General features: G+C 41.0%; 2 protein-coding genes across 2 annotated transcripts; both read left to right on the top strand.

Annotated features, from left to right (window-relative positions):
• Nucleotides 1-10718: 10718 nt before the first annotated feature.
• On the top strand, nucleotides 10719-13576 carry hmx3a (H6 family homeobox 3a). The gene is made up of 2 exons (XM_079168435.1): nucleotides 10719-11114; nucleotides 12102-13576. The coding sequence occupies exons 1-2, from the start codon at nucleotides 10826-10828 to the stop codon at nucleotides 12722-12724; spliced, it is 912 nt and encodes a 303-aa protein (XP_079024561.1). The 5' UTR covers nucleotides 10719-10825; the 3' UTR covers nucleotides 12725-13576.
• A 5553-nt stretch (nucleotides 13577-19129) lies between these two features.
• Nucleotides 19130-20910, top strand: hmx2 (H6 family homeobox 2; the record flags this gene model as incomplete). Its single annotated transcript, XM_079169151.1, has 2 exons — nucleotides 19130-19400; nucleotides 20114-20910. The coding sequence occupies 2 exons, from the start codon at nucleotides 19130-19132 to the stop codon at nucleotides 20659-20661; spliced, it is 819 nt and encodes a 272-aa protein (XP_079025277.1). The 3' UTR covers nucleotides 20662-20910.
• Between the last annotated feature and the right edge of the window lie 203 nt (nucleotides 20911-21113).

Here is a 21113-nt window from a genome sequence, read left to right as displayed (position 1 = left end):
AGATTGCCAATTTTCTTGTACAGACAAGAATATGAGTATAGATTCTAGAAACACAGGGGAAAAATATCACAAGCAAAAAATCCCCAACAAAGTTTATCTTTGTGGACCTTGTAAAACACCTCACAAACAACGGTATTTGACATGTTTTTAGATGAAATATAAAATCTTGCGGATTTAAGACCACTTTCCTTTTTTTTTTTTATGTCTTTACTGTTTTTTACTTTCTATGCCAATTTGCTGACTCAGTTCTTGGCCGGTCTTTGTTGCTTTTGCTGCTCACGAGCAGCTGGATTGTTGTGGCCCTTTCATTCCTCAACTTTTGTTGCTGCCTCTGCATTGCCTCTTATTTCTGCAGGTGTCTCCGGTTCTACATCCACCTAAAATTCACCCCCGCTCCTTTGCCTTCACCCCCATCGTTTCCTCTTTAAGTACCCCCCTCCCTGTTCTTTTTACTATAGCCCTCAACACAATAAAACACCATTGGTTTCCTCTTGCCATACCTTTTCCTCTACACACTGGTATTTCAATCTCGACTCAATCGAGAAGGCTGACCTGCAGATATAAAGAATTGGCTTTAAGGCTTTCGAAATGGAACTAAATCTGCTGCAGGTCACACTGGGGGAAAATAAGCAGCAAATGTAAGTAAGCATGAAATAGTTTTTCATAAATAATCCAAATGACAGCAGGCTTTCTAATGGTGCCAGGGGGCTGTAAAAGAATATGTTGCCAATTTCTCTCCTATTAAAGTGAAATAGAAAGCCAAATACATAACAGTGCTGACGGAAAAGTTGCATATACCTGAGCCCGGTGGAAGTGGAGATTGAGGACACAGTTGGGTGTTAGAGGTAGATGGAGGTAAGGTGGAGGAGTGATTGCTAGCCGTACAGTGTACAGTGGAGGCCTTTGCACTGCAGGGAAAAGAATGCCCCTCCTTCACATCAAATCAATTGGTCACTAACTGCCCCCTTTTCCTGCGTGTGTACAGGTAGGCAGCGTTCATCTGTCCCTGCACAATGTTGATTTGATTTGCACTTGTGTTTTTACAAATAGTCAATACTCCATTTTGAGTAATACAAGGGCCTGTAACAGTACACGTCGTCAGCGAGAAAAAAAGGAGAGAAACAAGGAAAGAAGACAGACATTTTATGAAAACAGAAAAGATAAATGCCACAATGTAACGTGCTGCATGGTTTTTACAAAGTCACAGAATCATCCCTCATGGAAACCAGTAGAACAAGTATTTTGTATTTTAACTTAAGTAATATTGCAATATGAAAATACACCATTAAAAATAAAAGTACGGACTTCAAAATGTCACTTCAGTAGAAGTACGTAAAAAGGGTTATTAGCTAAATGTACTTAGAGTACCACAAGTAAAAGTACTCCCTGTTTAGTAAAGAGAAGCTATGAGTTTTATACTTATATTTTGATTATTATAACTGATGCATCAATGTATAGCTTGGATTATACAATGGTTGGTTGAGGGGGAGGTCATTTGAACTGTTCTTTTTACTGTCAGTAGTTTTAGGTATTCTATAGGTTATTATATTTTTTATGTAAAATCTTATTCTATAAAGTAAGTCAATCTGTTAAATAAATGTGGTCGAGAAGAAGTATAAAGTAATATGAAATGGGTATACTCAAATAAAGTGCCTCAAATGTGTACTTAAGCACAGTACTTAACTTTAGTAAATCACTGAAGATAACCCTGGTATATCATCATGTCTGCTTTCAGTATATTTCTGTTGTTTGATTTAATGGTTATCAATTCCTCCCAAAAACAAAGTTTTATGAGGCTAGTGTGTACATGAATGGGTGGAAAATAGATGTTGCATACCTGTATGTGCAACCTCAGTAATAAAACATTTCATTGGGCTGTTTGGTGTTAATCCAGCTTTGTGAGGCTAGTCTTTGTGTGTGTGTGTGTGTGTGTGTGTGTGTGTGTGTGTGTGTGTGTGTGAGAGAGAGAGAGAGAGAGAGAGAGAGAGGCTGATTTGAAGTCCCCTTGAGTCAGAATCTGTTATTTATTGCTATTAAATGGTTAATTTTCCTGGGTGCCCTGAGGACTTTGGGGTGTGTTAAGATGTGTGGAAGATAGAGTTGTCAAGGGTTGGTGTGAATGCTTGATGTATTAGGAAAGCAATTCTGAAAGATCCATTAGGAATTGATGCTGGTTGTATATTTGTTGTTTACAGTACAGAAGGAACATTATATGACTAAGATGGATAAAGTACATTGTATATTCAAGTGTTGTCTGATATTGCTGTATCTACATTGTCAAAACTATTTAGACACCAGAGCCCATAATTATCAACCTGTTTTGGACTTGAGTGAAAAGAGTAAAAATCTTTTACATTTAATCCTAGTTGCAAACTTAAGAATAAAAGTAGTTTTGACTTGAAAATACTTTTAAATTTAGGAGAGCTCCAGAGGTCTTTTAAGTCGGTTAAGAGTAGAGCTTAACATGGCTGCAGTAAGGAAACATAGGTGAGAGCATGCACCTTGTACACCCTCTGACACATGTTCTGTACTGAAAGTAATATTGGTTATGATGAGTAATACATTTAGGCTATTAGATCAGTAATACAAAGCTGTGGCCCCATGCATTTATCTTTACTTATTTGCTTTACACACATGCTGAAAGAAATAAATACATTGAAGGCATGTCAAATGAATCTCTCTATCTCACTCCCTCAGTGTATGCTTAAATAAAATATGTCTGTGTGTGTGTGCACAGTCCTCTATTGTCACTCTGCTCAAGTTTCTTCTTATTAGTTCGTCCTGACAGCTGCTGGTGGAGCCATACTAATCAGCTGACAGTAATAACGCTCTTTACCCCCCCGCGACACAAGAGAGGGAGAGAAGAGAGCAAACAAACACCAATTACTGTCCGTCATGAGGAGGGGAGTAATCATGTTTGGGTGCTCTTTGTGATCATGTGATCTTCGCTGCGCCCACAGAACAAACAAGAGGATCAGCAGAGTTGTGTCCACGAGGAGGATAAGAGTATTAATGTCAAGTAGGAAACCACAATTTTTGTTCTCTGACCTGCAGAGTGAGACTCTTGTTGAGTTTAATAGTCTTGTTCCTGTTTTGTGTTTGGTTATTTTCTCTCTTGTCCTCTTCAATTTTGGAGCATCAATCCGTCCTGTGTGTCAGATAGCTGCAGGTTTTCTGCTAAGCTGATAGAAAGACAGAAACAAAGAGGCAGCTAAAGTGCTATTAGTTTGATGATTGGTTAGTAATGGGCTCTTATTCATTGGCCAATGTATTGATTATCAGTAATCAATTATGTCTCATTCCCAACCCATGAGCTGAATCTCAATCCATTTCCCCGAAGTGTGAGAGACGAGACGAAATTGACCCCAGCCCTTAATACTGACCAGAAGATCAGTTTCCTCTTTAATGTGGAGTTCTGTCACATAACAGTGGAGCGCACACATCAGTCACTTGCATGTGTTACGGGCCACTGGCTTCAGAGACTGTGGGGGAGACTGTCTGCCGCCTCTGGCCTGTGGATGCACCCCTTCTGTGGTTCCCACTCGAGTCGGTTCCTCTGGTCTGCTCGTGGGGGTCTAGGGTAACACTTTCTCATCCCTCTCAGGGTCACATCCTTGATACCAACAGCTCCTCAATTATGCAGTGACACAGAGAGATCAGCTGTCTCTGTGGATGTGGACAAGATAATATGGTGACACAGAGTGTGCATTACGCTAGTTCCCTGGGTCAAGGCCCTGCCTCTTACAGCCGGTCAACCTTCTTTGGATGTGTTCCTTTGAGGCTGGTATTCGCTGCTCACTGTTGAGGTGGAAATTTAAAATCACTTTGCTTATTTGTATCGTTTCGTTCAGTTCAAAGATTTGTCACTGGCTGTGTAGTTCTGTCGCTTGTTTTCTAAGCTGAATGATAGCATCACAGTTCAGATGCACTTCAGTCTTCAGTTTAGTGGTACGTTCAGTTCAAACAGTACTAAACTCCGCCTGTGCAAGAATGCTGCATTCACACATACAGACACAAAGTAGTGAGTGCCGTCTCTGGCCTCTCATAAACCTCATGAAAGTGTAGTGGTAAATAACAGCACAGCATAGACTTGTGGTCTTTTTTACCTTAGCATACAGACTGGAAACGGGTAAACAGCTGGCCTACCCAAAGGTAACAAAAACGTAATTAAATGTGCCTACCAGCACCTTTAAAGCTCACTAATAAACACACCTTTGTCTAACCTGTACCAACGCCAAAGTGTATACATTTTAAATATGCCGTTTTAAAATGGATATGTGCTGAAATATTTCTTGTCCTGGACCATTATCTTCATGGAGTCTCCATGATAGCCATCATATAGTCCACTACATAAACCACAGTAAAATAACCTTTTTAACACGTTGGTTTTTGTATGAAATGAATGTACAATATATACCATGTTACAATTTGTGAGCCTTTTATGTAACCTGGATAGACCAGTCTTTATGCTAAGCTAAGCTAACTGGCTGCTGGCTCCAGCCACATATTTATCACGAGAGAGGTATCAATCTTCTCATCTAACTTCTGGCAATTACGAAAATAAGTGTATTTACCAAAATGTCAAACTATTCCTTTAATATTTTTTTGCACTGATGAGTTTACGTGAGACAATTATGTGATTAATAAGATATGAAACAAACAAGTTCCATTTTTAAAACTACATTCTTGGTTGAATGGGTCGCCCGGGTCACATTTAGATATTGTTAAGTGGCTTTGAATAGCTCCCTTGATTTCACAGTTCCAAATGACCTGCGATAATCAGGTCATTAAAATGAGCCCATTCTCCACATCTGACACACTTCCACTCCCGCCTCATCTGAATAACAAATCAGCTCTGGAGTGCTTTCTCAAACAGAAAGAAAAAAAGAAAAGAAAAGAGGGAAAACTGACTTTCTCTTTATTTTCAGGTTAACCATATCTCTATATTCAGGAGTAAAGATGGTAAGAAAGCTAGAGGGGGTAAAAAGGTCCTGTCAAAAGTGCCAGTGCCTGTGTGAAAGTACCCGGTTTTCTTAATTCATCCCTTAGGACCGGATAAGTCTATCAATCTGTTAAATTGGAAAGCCATTAGGTGCCCTGGTTTATGTGTTTCAAGCTGTTAACTAGAGGCTGATTGATTGTTGTTCCTTTGATGGGATATGCTGATCTAATCTCACTGTGTGCACGTTTGCAATAAATTACACAATTCATTTCCCCCATTTAGAGGAGGGGGAAAATCACACCTCCAGGCATGCCTACGCTCTGCAGGCAAAAGAGCAGGGAACCTTTTTTATGGTGCCATTTAGCCAGCAAGCTTTCAGCAATCCCAGCCTTCTTTCTAAACCCCCTCCCTCGCCCTCTACCCCTCCAAAAAATCGAAGCATAATCAAGGTGTATGTTTAGAAAATTTATTGTTATAATTTTCCACCATAATCTCTTCCATTTTCCTGCAGCCGAGCTGACATAGATCATCATCTAAAAAGGGAAAATGGATAGCAGTTTAAAATTTATCGGTCTTTGATTCTCAATTATACGTGTTTATGACTTCATCTGTCTTCAGTGACTTCAACCTTTTCCATTATGGTGGAATATTATTTGTACGGAATCCATTAAATTCACAAGGCAGGACTCTAATGGTGGGGCTGCAGCGATTTGCAGAGGGAAAAGTTTTGAAAGGTTAGCTTTAGGAAAAGCGCGGCTGTTATGACACAAGAAATTGCTTTATTGATGGTCTGCTCTGCTGCCTGTGCATTTGGCCATTTGTTACCCGGCCCATATCTATATCTCAGGCTGACACTGATGAGAACTTTTCTGTTGCCCTCTCCAGATTACCGAGTTGTAATGACACATACAGGCAGGCTGGCTAAAAGCTGACGATCACCAGCGTTTTTTTTCGAGGAACAGAGGGTGGATATTGAGGCTTGGTGCCCGGAGGGCTCGGATGAAGCTGCTCATAATAGAGAAAAAGGGCTACATCGCTCCCATGACTGTTTCCATCCAAACCTTACAGAGGTCATCATCTCCGCCGAGAAACAATAAAGGAAGAGAAGGAGTCATAAAATGTGGATAAAATGAGAGCAGGAGAGATAAAAAGGAGAATACACCTTCTATGTGCCCATATTCTACTCATAAGGGAGATGCTAACATTGTTTCTTAAAGTGACCGTACACTAAGGGAAAATTACAGCCTCATGTGACTAAAGTCAATTTGACAGAAGAACTGTCATGCCGCTCCTTAGATACATGTTGTTTCCTGTTTACACAGGAAGTAACAAGATTCCCTCTAGTCAAGTGGCCGCTGAAGTGATCCAACCTGAATGACATTGAGCTCCTTCGACTGGCTGGTGCAAGGGGCCGAGTAAAAGCTAATCAGGCCGTAATTCAAGATTCGCCTGGCCACTTACGATCAATACTCGCACAATCCCAATTAAAGCTTGCTGGGTCAGTGGAGGGCCACCAATTCCTTTACAAGTTAAATGCAATACTTAAATCTAAAGCAATCTCAGTGTGGCCTTCAACGGTTTAATGGCTCGTGCCAACAGGAGTGTCCAGTTAAAAGTGCAAGAAGTACAGAGGGTCCTGCAGTGATAAATGACCCCCCCCCCCCCCTCCCAAATAATACTTTTACACTTTTAGGTTTAATTTTAAAATACTTTTACCGGTAATGTGCAGTGTATGTAATGTTTGTAAAAGATCTGAATATATCCCCCAACACTACATTAATCTGACAGCTACTATTACTTTTAAGATTACAATTTTACATAAAAAAATTATCAGTTTATAAATTTCTGTAGATAAAACTACAAAACTGTTTAAAATGTTGTTAAAAGTAGATCCACTCAACTACAACACTATAATGCTACTTTCACATTGACGAGTACGAGTACTTTTAGTTTTGAGACTTAAAGTACATTTGTCAATAATACTTACTTTTACTTGTAATGGAGTACTGCTTATTCTACTTAAATCACAGATCTGAATACTTCCTTCACGACTAAGAACCCACAGTTCCACCGTCACCACCTCTACACCGCCTATTTTCCCCATTTTCCTTCCAGTTTTCTCCCTCTGAGCTTTTGCCGTTGCATCCATGTCTTTTATCACAATTTTGACCCACAGAAAGGAATTCTCACAAGATATCAAAACAAAAATCTATATTTAATATGGGAGCAATTACAAAGCGAAGTTGGCTGCACAGGGCCATTGTCACCAGAGCGCGTGTTTTTCATCAAATAGGTCATTAGACGATGATGGATGTAAACCTATAAAGTATCTAAACTGGACCTTTTAACAAACCACGAGCAACACTATCATTTCTCTAATAGAACCTGCTGACCGTGTCATTCCCTCCTGCCATTTGTCATTTTTCCTTGTGAAATAATCAATATCTGGGCGCTTTGAAATAAATAATATAAAAGTCATAGTAACCTACCCGAGGAGCAACAAAAATAGACTTATGGAGCATTCAGAAGGCCTATGTGGCCTCTGGGCAATGTCTACTGCATGTTTCTAATCAATACATAATATTAACTGTATTTTAGTACAGGATCTTAGTTTGTACTGTTTATATTTGCGTATGTTGTGCTGTTTTCGTCCCCAGTTATGGACCGCTATTATAGCGTTAAAGTACTGTGGTAAATTTAAATTTGTGGTCATTACTGGTCCCTTAATTAAACAATCTCTATTGGACTATTCAAAAGCACAACCTGGGAACCAGGCCAATGTGATAACAGCCTACGAGAGTCACTTTTATCCAAGGGTTAAAATAACAAGACAACAAAGAGTAGTGATATCTGCACACTGAAGAGCTCCTAAATTATATATTTATTCATTTCATGCACCATTTTGGCCACACAGACCTTCATCAGGCATCAGCTTCTCTGTGTGTTTCATTTCTGTACATTCTCCCCCTGAGCCCACCGCCTTTCCTTTTAAAATAATTCAACTTAAATAAGATTTTGACAACAAGAAAATGTATTATGTCATAGATTGGTACACGGTGGAAGATGTGATGTCAGTTAATCACAAGCCTTGGTGCTGCTTTACTGACACATATTCAGCTCTGTTTGTTTGGGTTTAGTACTGTGCAGACTGTAGATTATGAAGTAAAACATCATGTGACCATCATGTGTAATCATCATCGTTTTTTTACAAGAATGTCTCCTCTGATATGGCAGCTATATATCATGACATACAAATGTCAATAATGTTTGTAATGTAAACACCTTAAAGACAATAATAACGTTAAATGTCTGGGGTCCAATAGTGGCCACTTGTGGAAAAACTGTCAGATATGTAAGAATCAGGACTTGAACTAATATTGACTTTCTAAATTTAGTTCAGGAAGTCCAGCTCTTATAAATGAATATTTTTTAAAGACTGTTGCTCCGATGCTTGCTCTCTAGAATGCCTAGTTTCTTCTCTGTGTTGTGAATCATATAAACATATAAATACTACAAAAATGTGGGTGAAATTGCAAGAGTTCCCAAGAACTTGAGTAACTTCAATGCAGTGTAAATAGAGCTTTCGTGGACAAAATCACAGTATCAAAAGTGTCTTCAGGGATACAAATATCACTGCTGCAATAAAATAATATAAAATAAAATGATTCAGACCTTTCCAAAGAGCGGTCCATTATCAAATACTGACTGAGGCATGTTGAAATAATGTGAATTCTTTGGATTTTGTACTAATGAAAACACCCATTTGGCAGCTCAGTCTGAGAGCACCATCAAATACCTGTGATGATGAGGAAAGGCGGTAATTACATCACAGTAACAGGATATCTCCACTTGAGCAGCTCACTAAATGAATAGCATGTGTTAATTACACGGACATGCCAGTGCTTGTAAGAACTCTACAGATGATGGGGAAAAAATGCATTGTGGCACCAAATGCAACCTTTACCTTTTCACTGACACCCTCTATTATGGCTGCATATCACATAATGAATGTCTTTAGGGAACAGATGATGATGACGATGATGATGATGATTCATAACTGAAATGAGTACATTTCTATAGGACAAATGTGCTGTACTTAGAGGATGACAGTATTGTCACTATCCGTCAGGTCTCACACAAACTTGTCTTTTGTCGATTTTGGAGGACAATGCATTGACTTGCATTATTTTCTAGTCTTATTACATGCCTACCCTAACCAAAACCATAGTCTTTACCCTAACATGTAGTGGTTGGACTTGTGGGGACCTGTATTTTTCCCCCAAATTGGAGGCGAGTCCCAATAATGTGTAGTATTTTTGTCCCCACAACATGATAAATACAAGCACCCAACACACACCCTCCACACACATGCATTTCCTCCTGTAGACCCACAGAGGACGCTGTCTCCCCGTCCTTCCGCAACACCAGCTTCCAACCAACGGACTGCTTTTTAACAAGTCAATTAATATCAATGAGTGAATATACATAGTACACTTACAAAGAGTGCAATCTGAGGGATGAATTAACCAAATCGATTAGGGAGGAATAGATGACTGTGCGACCCGCAGACATTGTGGAAGTGGCCCTCGCTGAAAATCAATGAATTAGAAATATGAATCTAATCGCCCATTGGTGACACATGGAGTAGCTGCAGCCTGATCTCAGGCCTTTTTCATATTGTGTCTGAGAGATAAAAAAAAAAAGAAGATTATTTGACGATTAAATGCTGACATTGTGACTATACATAGAATATTATCCTTAATGTTTTGATAAGTTACAATAAAAATTCTGCACAAGAAAATAAATGTGTTATCGATTAAAAGAACATAGTACATGATTCGAAGATTATTAGGGAAGTATACACTGTTATTTTATATGTTTGCATGCAGTGCAGGATAGCTGTTAGAAAGCTTACTTAGAAAGCTAACCTTGTTTGAAAGGACTAAAGCATAGGCATTAGATATTTAATGTAAGCTTTAAGCATGTATACGAGTTAAATGCTATTATTATTATTGTATTGATCTAAATTACGGTTACTTAAGTTTTGGTGATAATTTTAGAAATATAATCTAATATCACTAAAATATATTAACAAATAGTCGAATTTAAAAAAAACATCATCAGACACCTGCAGCCTGAGTGAAAGTGGTTCAAAACTGTATCAATAATAAACACTGGATTATAAGTAACCTCGTTCAGTCGATCTGTGTCTGACTGTTAGTGGTGTGATGAGGCGCTTATTCCAAACCTTCCTTTTTGGCGCTAACAGCCCTGTGTTCATTTGCTGCCTAATTGGACTGTATGAGACCAATATCAGGCGAGCGCTCACTGCCTGCAGCCATGAGCGCACAGAGAGGGGAGGACGGTCTCTCTCTCTCTCTCTCTCTCTCTCTCTCTCTCTCTCTCTCTCTCTCTCTCTCTCTCTCTCTCTCTCTCTCGCGCGCGCGCGCGCTCTCTCTCTCTCTCCTCCACAGTCTCTCCCTTAATCCCATTTGCCATTGTACATGCCCAATCGCCTATACTTTCCGCATTTAACTTGGATGACACTTTTATTTCATCATTAGCAACAGACGCCAGACTGACTGACACGGTGGACACAGTTTGCGTTTTGACGAAAGAGCCCGGAATGAGACATCTCCATGTTTATACATGTCTTAATTTAATTTTTTTAACATTTTATTTTATTACTTCTTTCGTCTAGAAGGACGCGTGTTTTCACGCGCTCTCCGGGTGTGAAATCGAGTCAACGCGTTAAATCACTGAGAAGAGTAAAACAGGAACTCCTGGCCAGTAGATCGACTGTCTGTAAGTCAGCCTTGTATTTTTTTCTCTCTTTAAATTCCTGCTTCCGTGGTCCTCTGCGTTCAGACCACAAACACAGCGATGCCAGAGACGACGCAAGAGACGTGCGCTTCGGCCAAGGACTCTCCTTTCTTCATTAAGAACCTGCTGAACTGTGATCGCAAACCGTCCAAACCCAAGCCCGTACTGGCTTCAACCAAGCTGGCTTTGGAGGGAGGATTTTCCCTTTCCCAGGTCGGGGACTTCAGCTTTCCACGCTTTGACCTGCCCGCACAGAGGTTCAGTTTACCGGCTCACTACTTGGAGCGCACCTCGGCGTGGTGGTACCCCTACGCCCTGACCTCATCCGCCCACCTACACAGAACCGAAGGTAAGACTGACAGACCGAAACCAAGACTATTTATCATACGATTACATGTGCAGTCAGACTCACTTATATGGAAGTAATTGTCAGACTTTTTGCCTTTGAATTCTATTTAGATGTTGGAGTCTTTAGTCTACTCTTTATCATTAGAATAGAGAGGAAATACTTAATTATTTTCTAAATAACAATCACAACATTGGACCTTTCAGGACCATGTACTCTGCGCGCTTTGTGACACATAATATTATGTCAGATACCAGACATTGCACTTACACCTCATACACGTACTCGATAAAAGGGGATTTGGTGCGTTTTGGTGATTGGACATAAGATGCCGTGTCTCGTCTTTACCACACAACAGAGTGGATAACGGTTTGACGCCTTGTCCTCTATGGAGGCCTATTTTGTTATGCCACGAGGCAGGATAATAGATCAATAAAGTGACACACTGTGCATAAAATGAAGCAGACATCGTCAAATCATCGGATGAGGGTGACGATGCGCAGCGTGCTTTTGATTTGTCTATTGGCGCTCACTGTGAACATCTTCCCCAGAGGCTGACAGCGTTTTTACCTGCCTGTTTCTGTGATTTATTCACGTGAGATTTTAAACAAGCGGGCATGAATCGCATTCATGCAAAGAATAAATGGGGATTTTTTAAAAGCGTTCAATTAGGAGATCTGAATTTGTTTAAATTAAACTAAAAAAATATGCAGGCCTAAATGTTTAGAATATTATATCCCCTTAATATATTGAAGTGTTATTTTGGGTATGGGTATATTGTAATTTGAATATACATGTATTTGAACACGTTGTTGTCATTCATGGATAGCTATAAAAATGTGACAAGCAAAAACATTTCTGGCTCTATTTATAACTTAGTTTCCCCAAAGCCCGCAGGCTGTGCAGTATCAACAGGCTGTAATAAAATCCCAAACATACAGCACACAGCCCCAGTGTTTATGACCACATCTCCCTGTGTCCCCATTTCAGTTATCGACAAACTAGGAGCCAGAGACTCCTCTCCAACCTCGGGCACGGACAGAGACTCTCCGGACCTGGTTCTCAAATCCGAGCCAGACGTCAAAGACGACGAGGAGGACGATGAACACAACAACAACAAAAGTGGCGACGAGATAATCCTGGAGGAGAGCGACGCGGAAGAAGCCAAAAAAGACGACCTGGAGGAATGGAGGAAGAGGGACGACGACAAGAAGCCGTGCCGCAAGAAGAAGACGCGCACGGTTTTCTCCCGGAGCCAGGTGTTCCAGCTGGAGTCCACCTTCGACATGAAGCGGTACCTGAGCAGCTCGGAGCGGGCCGGCCTGGCTGCGTCTCTCCACCTGACGGAAACTCAGGTGAAGATCTGGTTCCAGAACAGAAGGAACAAGTGGAAAAGGCAGCTGGCCGCAGAGCTGGAGGCGGCCAACCTGAGCCACGCCGCGGCTCAGAGGATAGTCCGGGTGCCCATCCTCTACCACGAGAACTCGATCTCGGAGAGCGGAGGCATCGGTGCCAACGTGCCCGTGAGCCAGCCGCTGCTCACCTTCCCGCACCCGGGCGTCTACTACTCCCATCCCATCGTCACATCCGTGCCGCTGCTCAGACCGGTTTGAAAATAGCTGAGTCTTGCGGCACAAATTGGTGTAGATTTTCAAAATCATCCGAAAAGTAAAAAAAAAAAAGACTTCATATTTTTGTACAACTGACTGAATGAAGAAGAAAAAAAGAAAGAACAGAGACACACTGTCGGGCCTACATGGACCTATTTTGGCAAATATATTGTGTCATTTTTCAAAAGGGTGCCGTTTACACGTGATAAAATCAAATCCCATGTTTTATATTATTATAATTATTATTAATATTATTATCACAGGCCTATGTAATTATCACCTCAGGAGTCCACCATGCTTACACTGCTTAATGTGTGTCTTTTCTTTTTTTCCACCCTAGTTTTTACACATCTACTGTTTCTGGACTAACCCCACAGCATTTTGTTCACCTTGTTTACAACAATTGGCGGCCCAAAGGCGCGGGCCTGCTTATCATCTGATAAAATTATTTGATCTTATTTACATTTCCAGAACTCATTACACGATGATGTGCAATACACCGAAGGTGTGCTGTGAATGAATGCATCCACTAAACGGAAAACATGTTTTGTCATCGGGGGAATATTGATGGGGCTTTGTTGTAATTTCCCTTTTTTTTTTGCTTTTTAAAGCGCGTGACGGGGGACAATCAAAACACTGTCAACTGTAAAATACTCATGTTGCTTTATGTTGAGTTTTAGTGAGTCTCACTCTTGTTTCCTCTGAATGGACACGAGCACAAGTGTGAGCTCCCAATGTCTCTTAATCTACTGTGTGTTTTTGAACAGGAGCGGCAAAAAAAAATCGACTACACTGGTGTAAAAAATATGTAAATGTATATATTTAATGACGCACTGGGAGAAGAGCTGCAACAGCTCATTTGTACAGTAAACAACGTTTTGATATTGTATTGCTGAACCATGTTGTGAAATAAATGGAGAATATTCCTTACATTTTAGGTAAAGTTTTAATGACTTCTGTAGGTCTGGAGAATCTCAGTAATGACCAGAGGATATGAAATGGAGCCATTTTAGGCTATAATTGACAAATATATATTTTTGTCGCTATAACATAAAATAGTTTTGCACTAAGAGATGCAAAACAATATTAAAAGTAGACGGAATTCATTTTTATTCTGATAATAGATCCCTCTATCCACATAAACACATACACACAGCTTGGCCAGGTTTAGGTTTCTGTAGGTTTAGGTCGTCTTGGTGTTATGCACTTTAAAAACGTTATTTTACATAAAAAAGTGGCTTGGTCAATTAGACGGGTAATTGCCACCATCTTGCCAAAATGATGGGTAATGTATTCAGAAGAGGACATCACTCTGAGTATGAGCTGCTGTCTTTAAAATTGTTTTCCCTCTCTCATTGCCTTGTATGTGTGTTCGTGTGCCTGTGTGTGTGTGTGTGCGTGTATTGTATGTTAAGTATGAGATGTCAGGATCCACGGATCAAATATCTTTAGCTCACTATTCTGGTGTTGAAACTGTTGATTTTGGTTGCTATTTTGGTTCTTTTATTCATTGGTTTTTAATTTAAGATTTTTTTTAATGAACATCATTTTAATTTCTTTAACAACTTTATAGGAAACATCTCTCTTTACAAGGATCACCTTTATATAATATATAATTGGAGAGGTAGGTATATGCAAATTGTTTTAGGATATATATATCCCTACTCTTATTTTTTTATTTAAAAAATAACATCTCAGAGTGTCTCCACATAAAGTAACTATTGCTCTAAAGCCTAAATTTAAACAAAGTTTGCCAAAAAAAATAAAAAAGATGAAACTGCTGCGACCACAGGTGTCACTGGACACTTGAAGCGAGTATCTCAAGGAAGACATGCATGTCTTTGAATGCAAGTTAAATAAACAATGCAGTTAAATGTATAAAAAGCTACTGGTACACTAATAATCGTGCTTGTTTTATACATACTTAACCTACCTATTTATTTCTTGAATAAGGAAGCAAAACGTGTGGGTGGATGTGGAGGGTTGGTTAACTTGATTTTTCGTGATCTGACAAAATCAATGGAAATTAATAAAAGTGCACTAAACATACGATAAGCTGCCCAAACTTATGGGGAAGTTATTGCTTCATAACCTGAAAAGAAAAACAGTTTTAGAATAACTTTTCGTATTTTGACAGGATCCAGGTTAGCCATAATTTTACAGTTATTACATAATCATTATTATTTAAATCAATTTTTGAATTTTTTATTTGAATTTTTTAAATAAAACTTGATGTATTATGCTTAATGCAGATCCAAGAGGAGGACGCTATAACCGAGGGAGTGAACACTTCTCCCTTTGAGCTGGGCACAATAAAAAGCAATGCAAAAATAATCCATATAAATAATCACCAGGATGGAATGTTTTTAACATGTCTTTATACTTTTGAATCTCAGTATCCACCTCCACACTGAAATCAGGTGATAGAGTCCAGGTGGACACCCAACAACAGTTTCATTCCCTCGTGCGCAGGTAGACAAACTATTGACCACCTCATAGTTAGAGGACAGTTTTAATCTGCCTGCATAAATCTGATTACAGCACTTGGATTGCCCAAATATGAGAAATATTACCATAAAGAAAAAAGTATTCAAAGTTTAACAGATTATTAGGCACGTGTATTTCTCAGAACAACCTTTGCCTCAAAGGTCATTTCCTGTTTTCATCTGAAGGCTAATACAGTTATTGGAAATGAATCAGTCAGCTATAAACTGATATGATGATGACCTCATCAAGAGACAAAGGGTTCATTCAAATATCGTGAGATCACCCAAAGTATTGATGTATATACCTACCGCGCGCACTCAACACGGCCCCATTACCGCAAATTAATAGATTGCTCTGGCATTATTCCTCTGGCACATATCGATCCGTAAACGTCTGCATCATATTGCGTCAAGTACGAGCAACGTTCACGCGCCACTTCGGCTCAGCTTGTGACCTTGATTTGCGCGCATAAATTGAAAAAATTACCACTCGATAATTTCCATTTGTGCGACATCTGCATGTAAACGAGTAAAGGGAGCAGATCAGATAAAGTACATTTGCAGCAGCGGGGGCAAACGGACGTGACCGAGGACTTCGCTCACTGTATTACATTAAAATGGAGAGCGTGAATGGGTCATTTTAAGCCCTATAAGTGCCAGTTTGGAAACACACAAGTGGCCCGACCACCTTGCGTAACGCTAGCCTCTTCTGTGGCCACTGGCATCTGCTCATGTGTGTGTTGGACTATTAAAGTTAGTTGTAGGGGGATTCAATGTCTGCATGCACAGATTAAAGCATTTAACTAGAGAATAAAAATTGGCTCTCATGCCTACAGAACCGTGTCTGGCAGTGGTTCAAGGGTTGGCACAGGGTTCCCTAAAACAGACATCAAGCGAATCAGTTATATTTAGAATTGAAGCATTAAGAAATGTATATTGACTATAAACTTAACCCTCAAGACGTTCTTTTAAATAATATTAAACAACAGACATCCTCCTTGATTGGCTTCCTCCGGTAAATTGGGCCAAAAGTAAATGAACGCATAGAAAAGTTCACCTCAAACGCACCTCTCTCGTTGGTCCTGTGCGTCAAAGCGTCTGCTTGAGATACAAAGTGGTGAATTTCCGCAATCAGAGGCCAAACAAAAGTGATCGGACGCGTCAGAGCTCGTGTGTTTGAACAACTCTTTTGACACTTCTCGAAGAGGAAATCTTGTTTTAAACCCATCCCATTTGCTTTGCTGATTGAATGCGAGCATCAGATTTTCATCAAAGTTCTATTAAGTGAAACATAGGTTGCGGGGCACCGTCTGATTGGAACAGTTTAAATTTTAATTGTGTTTTTAATTTGACATATAGTTGCTGTGAAGAATGACACTGAAACGCCGAGGGGCGGTCGATTTTCTTAATTTCTCCCCGAGGAATTGATGAGTCTATCAGGGCAGTAGATTGGAAAGCCATTAAAACTCAATGGTTAGGTTGTTAATTGGAACTTGATGGATAGGAGCCCGTGGATAGGCTGTACTGATCCAATCTTCCTGACTTTGTGTTTTCCAATAAATTACCCAGTTCATTTCCACACTCAGATTACATAAATTGTACACCTCCAGGGCTCGGGCGCTCTGCTTGAGTTTACATCTCTCTCTCTCTCTCTCTCTCTCTCTCTCTCTCTCTCTCTCTCTCTCTCTCTCTCTCTGTCTCCCCTCACACACACACACACACACACAAATGTGCGCGTACGGACATGCGCAAACGCCTCCTGAAAAAAGAGCAGGCCTCGCTTTCTTGAATGAAAATCGAAACGTAATCAACGTTTATACTTAGAAAATTTATTGATATCATTTTCTCTGGTAATTTCCTTATTCTAGAGTTGGACACGCCATATATCATAATACACACGTGTAAAGGGTCTTTGTTTAATATTTATCGAAGCTTGATTCCCAGATCAAAGCGCCTCATAACTTCATCTGTCTTTCTCAGACCTTTCTCTCCTGCTAAAGATCTTGTTCCGTTATTGCAGTCGGGCAGCCGTACGCCACCTATCATTGTGATAGAGCACGAACTCAGGCCCGCTCCACGCTGTTTGAGGCCTCGCTGAAAACGCAGAAACACGAGCAAGGGATGAACATTTCCATACTAATACACTGCTCGGCCTGTAACCTACAAACGCCAACTCTTACTTACAACAAACAGCGCGTGCAATTGACTGTGCAGCACAATAGCAGCCTGATGTGTCCACTATCTACAATGAACTAATCTCACTTTGCAAAAGTCGTCTGAAAGTGCTGAAGGCGGATCCACTGACAAAGGTCTTTGTTTGAAAAGAGCGGCATATAAAACAAACCCATTTAACTGTCATTGCAGATTTCACGCCTTATGTGTAACCACCATAAATCCAGCATCCGCCCTGACTGCCCTCATATATTTGCCCCCCCCCCCCCCCTTCAGTAAAGCCTCCCCTGTGAAAGCGTTTTGTTAAGATCGTTTAGCAGCTGCTGGCCCCCTCTGCCAGTTGACGATATTTACGCGTGAATCCAGATGCTTCTGTCTGGTTCCTATGAAGATGATGATGACGACGACGGCAGGATCTGCTGTCAACATCATCATCGCCATCATCATTATCAGCGGCCGTAGACGTCGTCTTCTACATTTTCCAGCCCGCCTTTAACACCGAATGCCGGTTGTGTGGCTACCGGGAAGGGCGCTGACATGATGATTAAAGCTGACCATTTGTAATGTGTCTGGGGCTCCCTTACAAAGCAGTAAAAGAGGGATAATGTGCCCGAACCGCCAGATCAAGCCCCGCAGCTGTCCCACAGCCAGACACAACCAGAGAGAGAGAGAGAGAGAGAGAGAGAGAGAGAGAGAGAGAGAGAGAGAGAGAGAGAGAGAGAGAGAGAGAGCATGGGTGGTGGTGGGTAGCGCGCCCCCCTCCTCTCACACACCACACACACGCGTGCGCGCACTCAGCCCCCACCACCTCCAATCAATTAGTCAATCAATTAGCCGGCCTCTACTCCACGCGCGGTCATCACGAGGCAGATTAGCTCAGTAATGATCAAATTAATTCTTAATCGCTGATAATGGACACGGAATGAGTTTATTATTTTCAGGAAAAATGAGTTGGGCCTTTGTATTAGTTAAGTCTGCATGCACGTTACCGTAACCCCGGCTAATATAGCAGGCAGAAGATGATAAAAAAAACATGAGGTCATCCTCAGTTGACTGGACCGTTTCCTGGTTACAAGTTGCAGTTCCAGATAAAAAAAGAGACAACAAGCTGTGTTTATAAACGAGACCCATTTAAGACAGACCACAACAAGATACTGTAAAAAAGGTTGATTTTTAATATATTTTCACAAATCTCAATTTATTTTCTTAAGATATGACACATGGCAATTTAGTGCAACATTTTTACATATTTTTTTAAAATTCATAACCACATTTTAATTTACTCAAAACAATATTAGCTCGTGACAGCACATACTACATTTGTTTTACTAAAAACTGTGTGCGGCTGAATGTAGAAATGAGCACTGCTGGTCCTCTCCGACTCTCTCGCCCGTCTCAAGACCTTGACAGGAGTTTGAAATGTCCGGGCTTCTGTTGGAGGCTGCGATTGGCCCAGGAGGAGCTTACCTACATGCAAATGAAGCAACGCAACCTTGCTGCCTCTGATCCAGAGCGTGAGGAGGAGGACCAGGAATACACTCATGTTCCCCGAGCTCTAGAAAAAACACTATCAACTCCTTCAATGTTAAAACTCCACAATTAAACCAGCTCGGGGGGGGAGAAAAAAAACCTGAAGAAGACAAAAAGACGCTTTCGTAATTTCTACGCACCAATCGTGCAGAAAACCAATAACGGAATACAAGGGGACAGACAAGATTCAGGCAATACTTCATACTGTTATGAAGCGAGAATGAGTACCGCAGAAGACAGCGGGAGCAAGTGCTCGTCGGGCCCGATTTCCAGCTTCACCATCCAGTCTATTTTGGGCACGCCGTCCGATGCCCCGCGCTCCGTAAACAAGGAGCTCGCTAAGGGGCCGCCGCCACCGCCGCGGAGGCGCTCGCTGTCGGTGTCCTCCGAGGAGGAGTGCAGCGGCGGGGAGGACTCAGCAGATTGCTTCTGTTCCGACACGGGTCACAGCGAGCCATGCACCCAGCACCAAGCCCATAACTTATGTATAGGTGAGCATCTATTTTATTGTTATCATAATTAGTATTTCTATTATTACAGTAAAGGGAATAAACTAAATATTTAAGTGGTAGCCGAACAAAAATGAAAATGTTATTGGACATATTTACAGTTACTGTATTATTTGTTTACTATATCAAATGGTATGACAGTAGGCCTAATTAGTGCCCCTTCTTATTTGTATTATTTTTTTGTAATAACCAGGCCTCCTATTTTCTGTTTTTGTTTGCACTTCAGCTCACATTTCATTAGCCCGTGTCTGTGACTGCCACCCTCGTGCAGCTCATCCACTTCCACTTGTTCGTTGCAGACTATCATTGCAGCAGCGGAAGAGTGGAAGGTCGAATAATTAGCCCTCTGTCTTTCCTCTCATTCCAAATTTAATTGAGCCTGCTAATTGATGAAACATGTTTCTAAAATGGCTGCACTACACGTCGTCAATTGAGCGTTAAATAGAGCGGGGTTTTATTAATAGCTTACTGTAACGCCGAGCGTACTCATGCTGGATTGTTTATTTAAAAAGTCACCGGCTTTCAGCAGTCGATTTAGAAAGTCAGAGTTCACACTTTACAAACTCTCAAACTGAGTAGTTATGTGGAAAAAATATGCCCCACCCCACCCCCCTCCAGTCGCCTGTTTAAAAAAGCTTACAATTTAGATGTATTTGACGGCTATGATATTCACCATCTCCTTCTCGCGCTTATAGGTCCCGGTAAAGGACCTCTCTCTAGGAGTAACGGGCTCGCGCGGCGGCCGCACCTGCATCAGCCTCTGCTGCAGGATTACAAGGAGGAGCAGGAGAGACCGTGCCATCAAATGTCACCTCTGTCGGAGGAGAGACACACAGACGGTGCGGACAAGCAGGGCAACTCAGCCAAGAAGAAGACGCGCACGGTTTTCTCCCGGAGTCAGGTGTACCAACTAGAGTCCACCTTCGACATGAAGCGGTACCTGAGCAGCTCGGAGCGGGCCTGCTTAGCCTCCAGCCTGCAGCTGACTGAGACTCAGGTCAAGACGTGGTTTCAGAACAGGAGGAACAAATGGAAACGGCAGCTATCAGCCGAACTGGAGGCGGCCAACATGGCCCACGCCTCCGCACAGACACTAGTAGGGATGCCGCTGCTTTTCAGAGATAACGCTTTGCTGCGTGTTCCGGTTCCCCGGTCCATCGCCTTTCCGACGCCCCTTTATTACCCGGGGAGCAACCTGTCAGCGTTACCTTTATACAACCTGTACAACAAGATTGAGTACTAACTGACTCTGCTGTATGTTCACCACTGCAGTCCACGTAAAGATGCATAACAAAACAATACAACATTCTTATAAGTGTCTCCACATAACCCCTGTATATTGATTGTATCACTTTATTTGTTGAGGAAATTGTTATTATGCAGCAACTGTACGTCTCCCATGAAAGCAACCAAGCTTAATTGTATAAAATACACCATGTGAATAATTAATTACAGTCATTTTTGTACTTTTATTTTCTTTCTCCTCCTTGAACTGATACAATAATGGAGTTTAACATTCATATACCATTTAAGAAAAAAATGGATTCCACAAAAAAAGGATTTTACAGTGTTTATATTCATAATTGGTTTGTCACATATATTGCAAAGCAGCAGCTCCATTTTATTTCAGCTGACAGGAAAAACATTATTATTCCATTTCAGGAAAAATATCATTGTTTCTATTGTAATTTAGAC

Source organism: Pholis gunnellus (genome assembly GCF_910591455.1).
Source record: "Pholis gunnellus genome assembly, chromosome: 11".
In the NCBI taxonomy this organism is placed as follows: Eukaryota; Metazoa; Chordata; class Actinopteri; order Perciformes; family Pholidae; genus Pholis; species Pholis gunnellus.
This window is presented reverse-complemented; position numbering and strand designations above follow the sequence as displayed.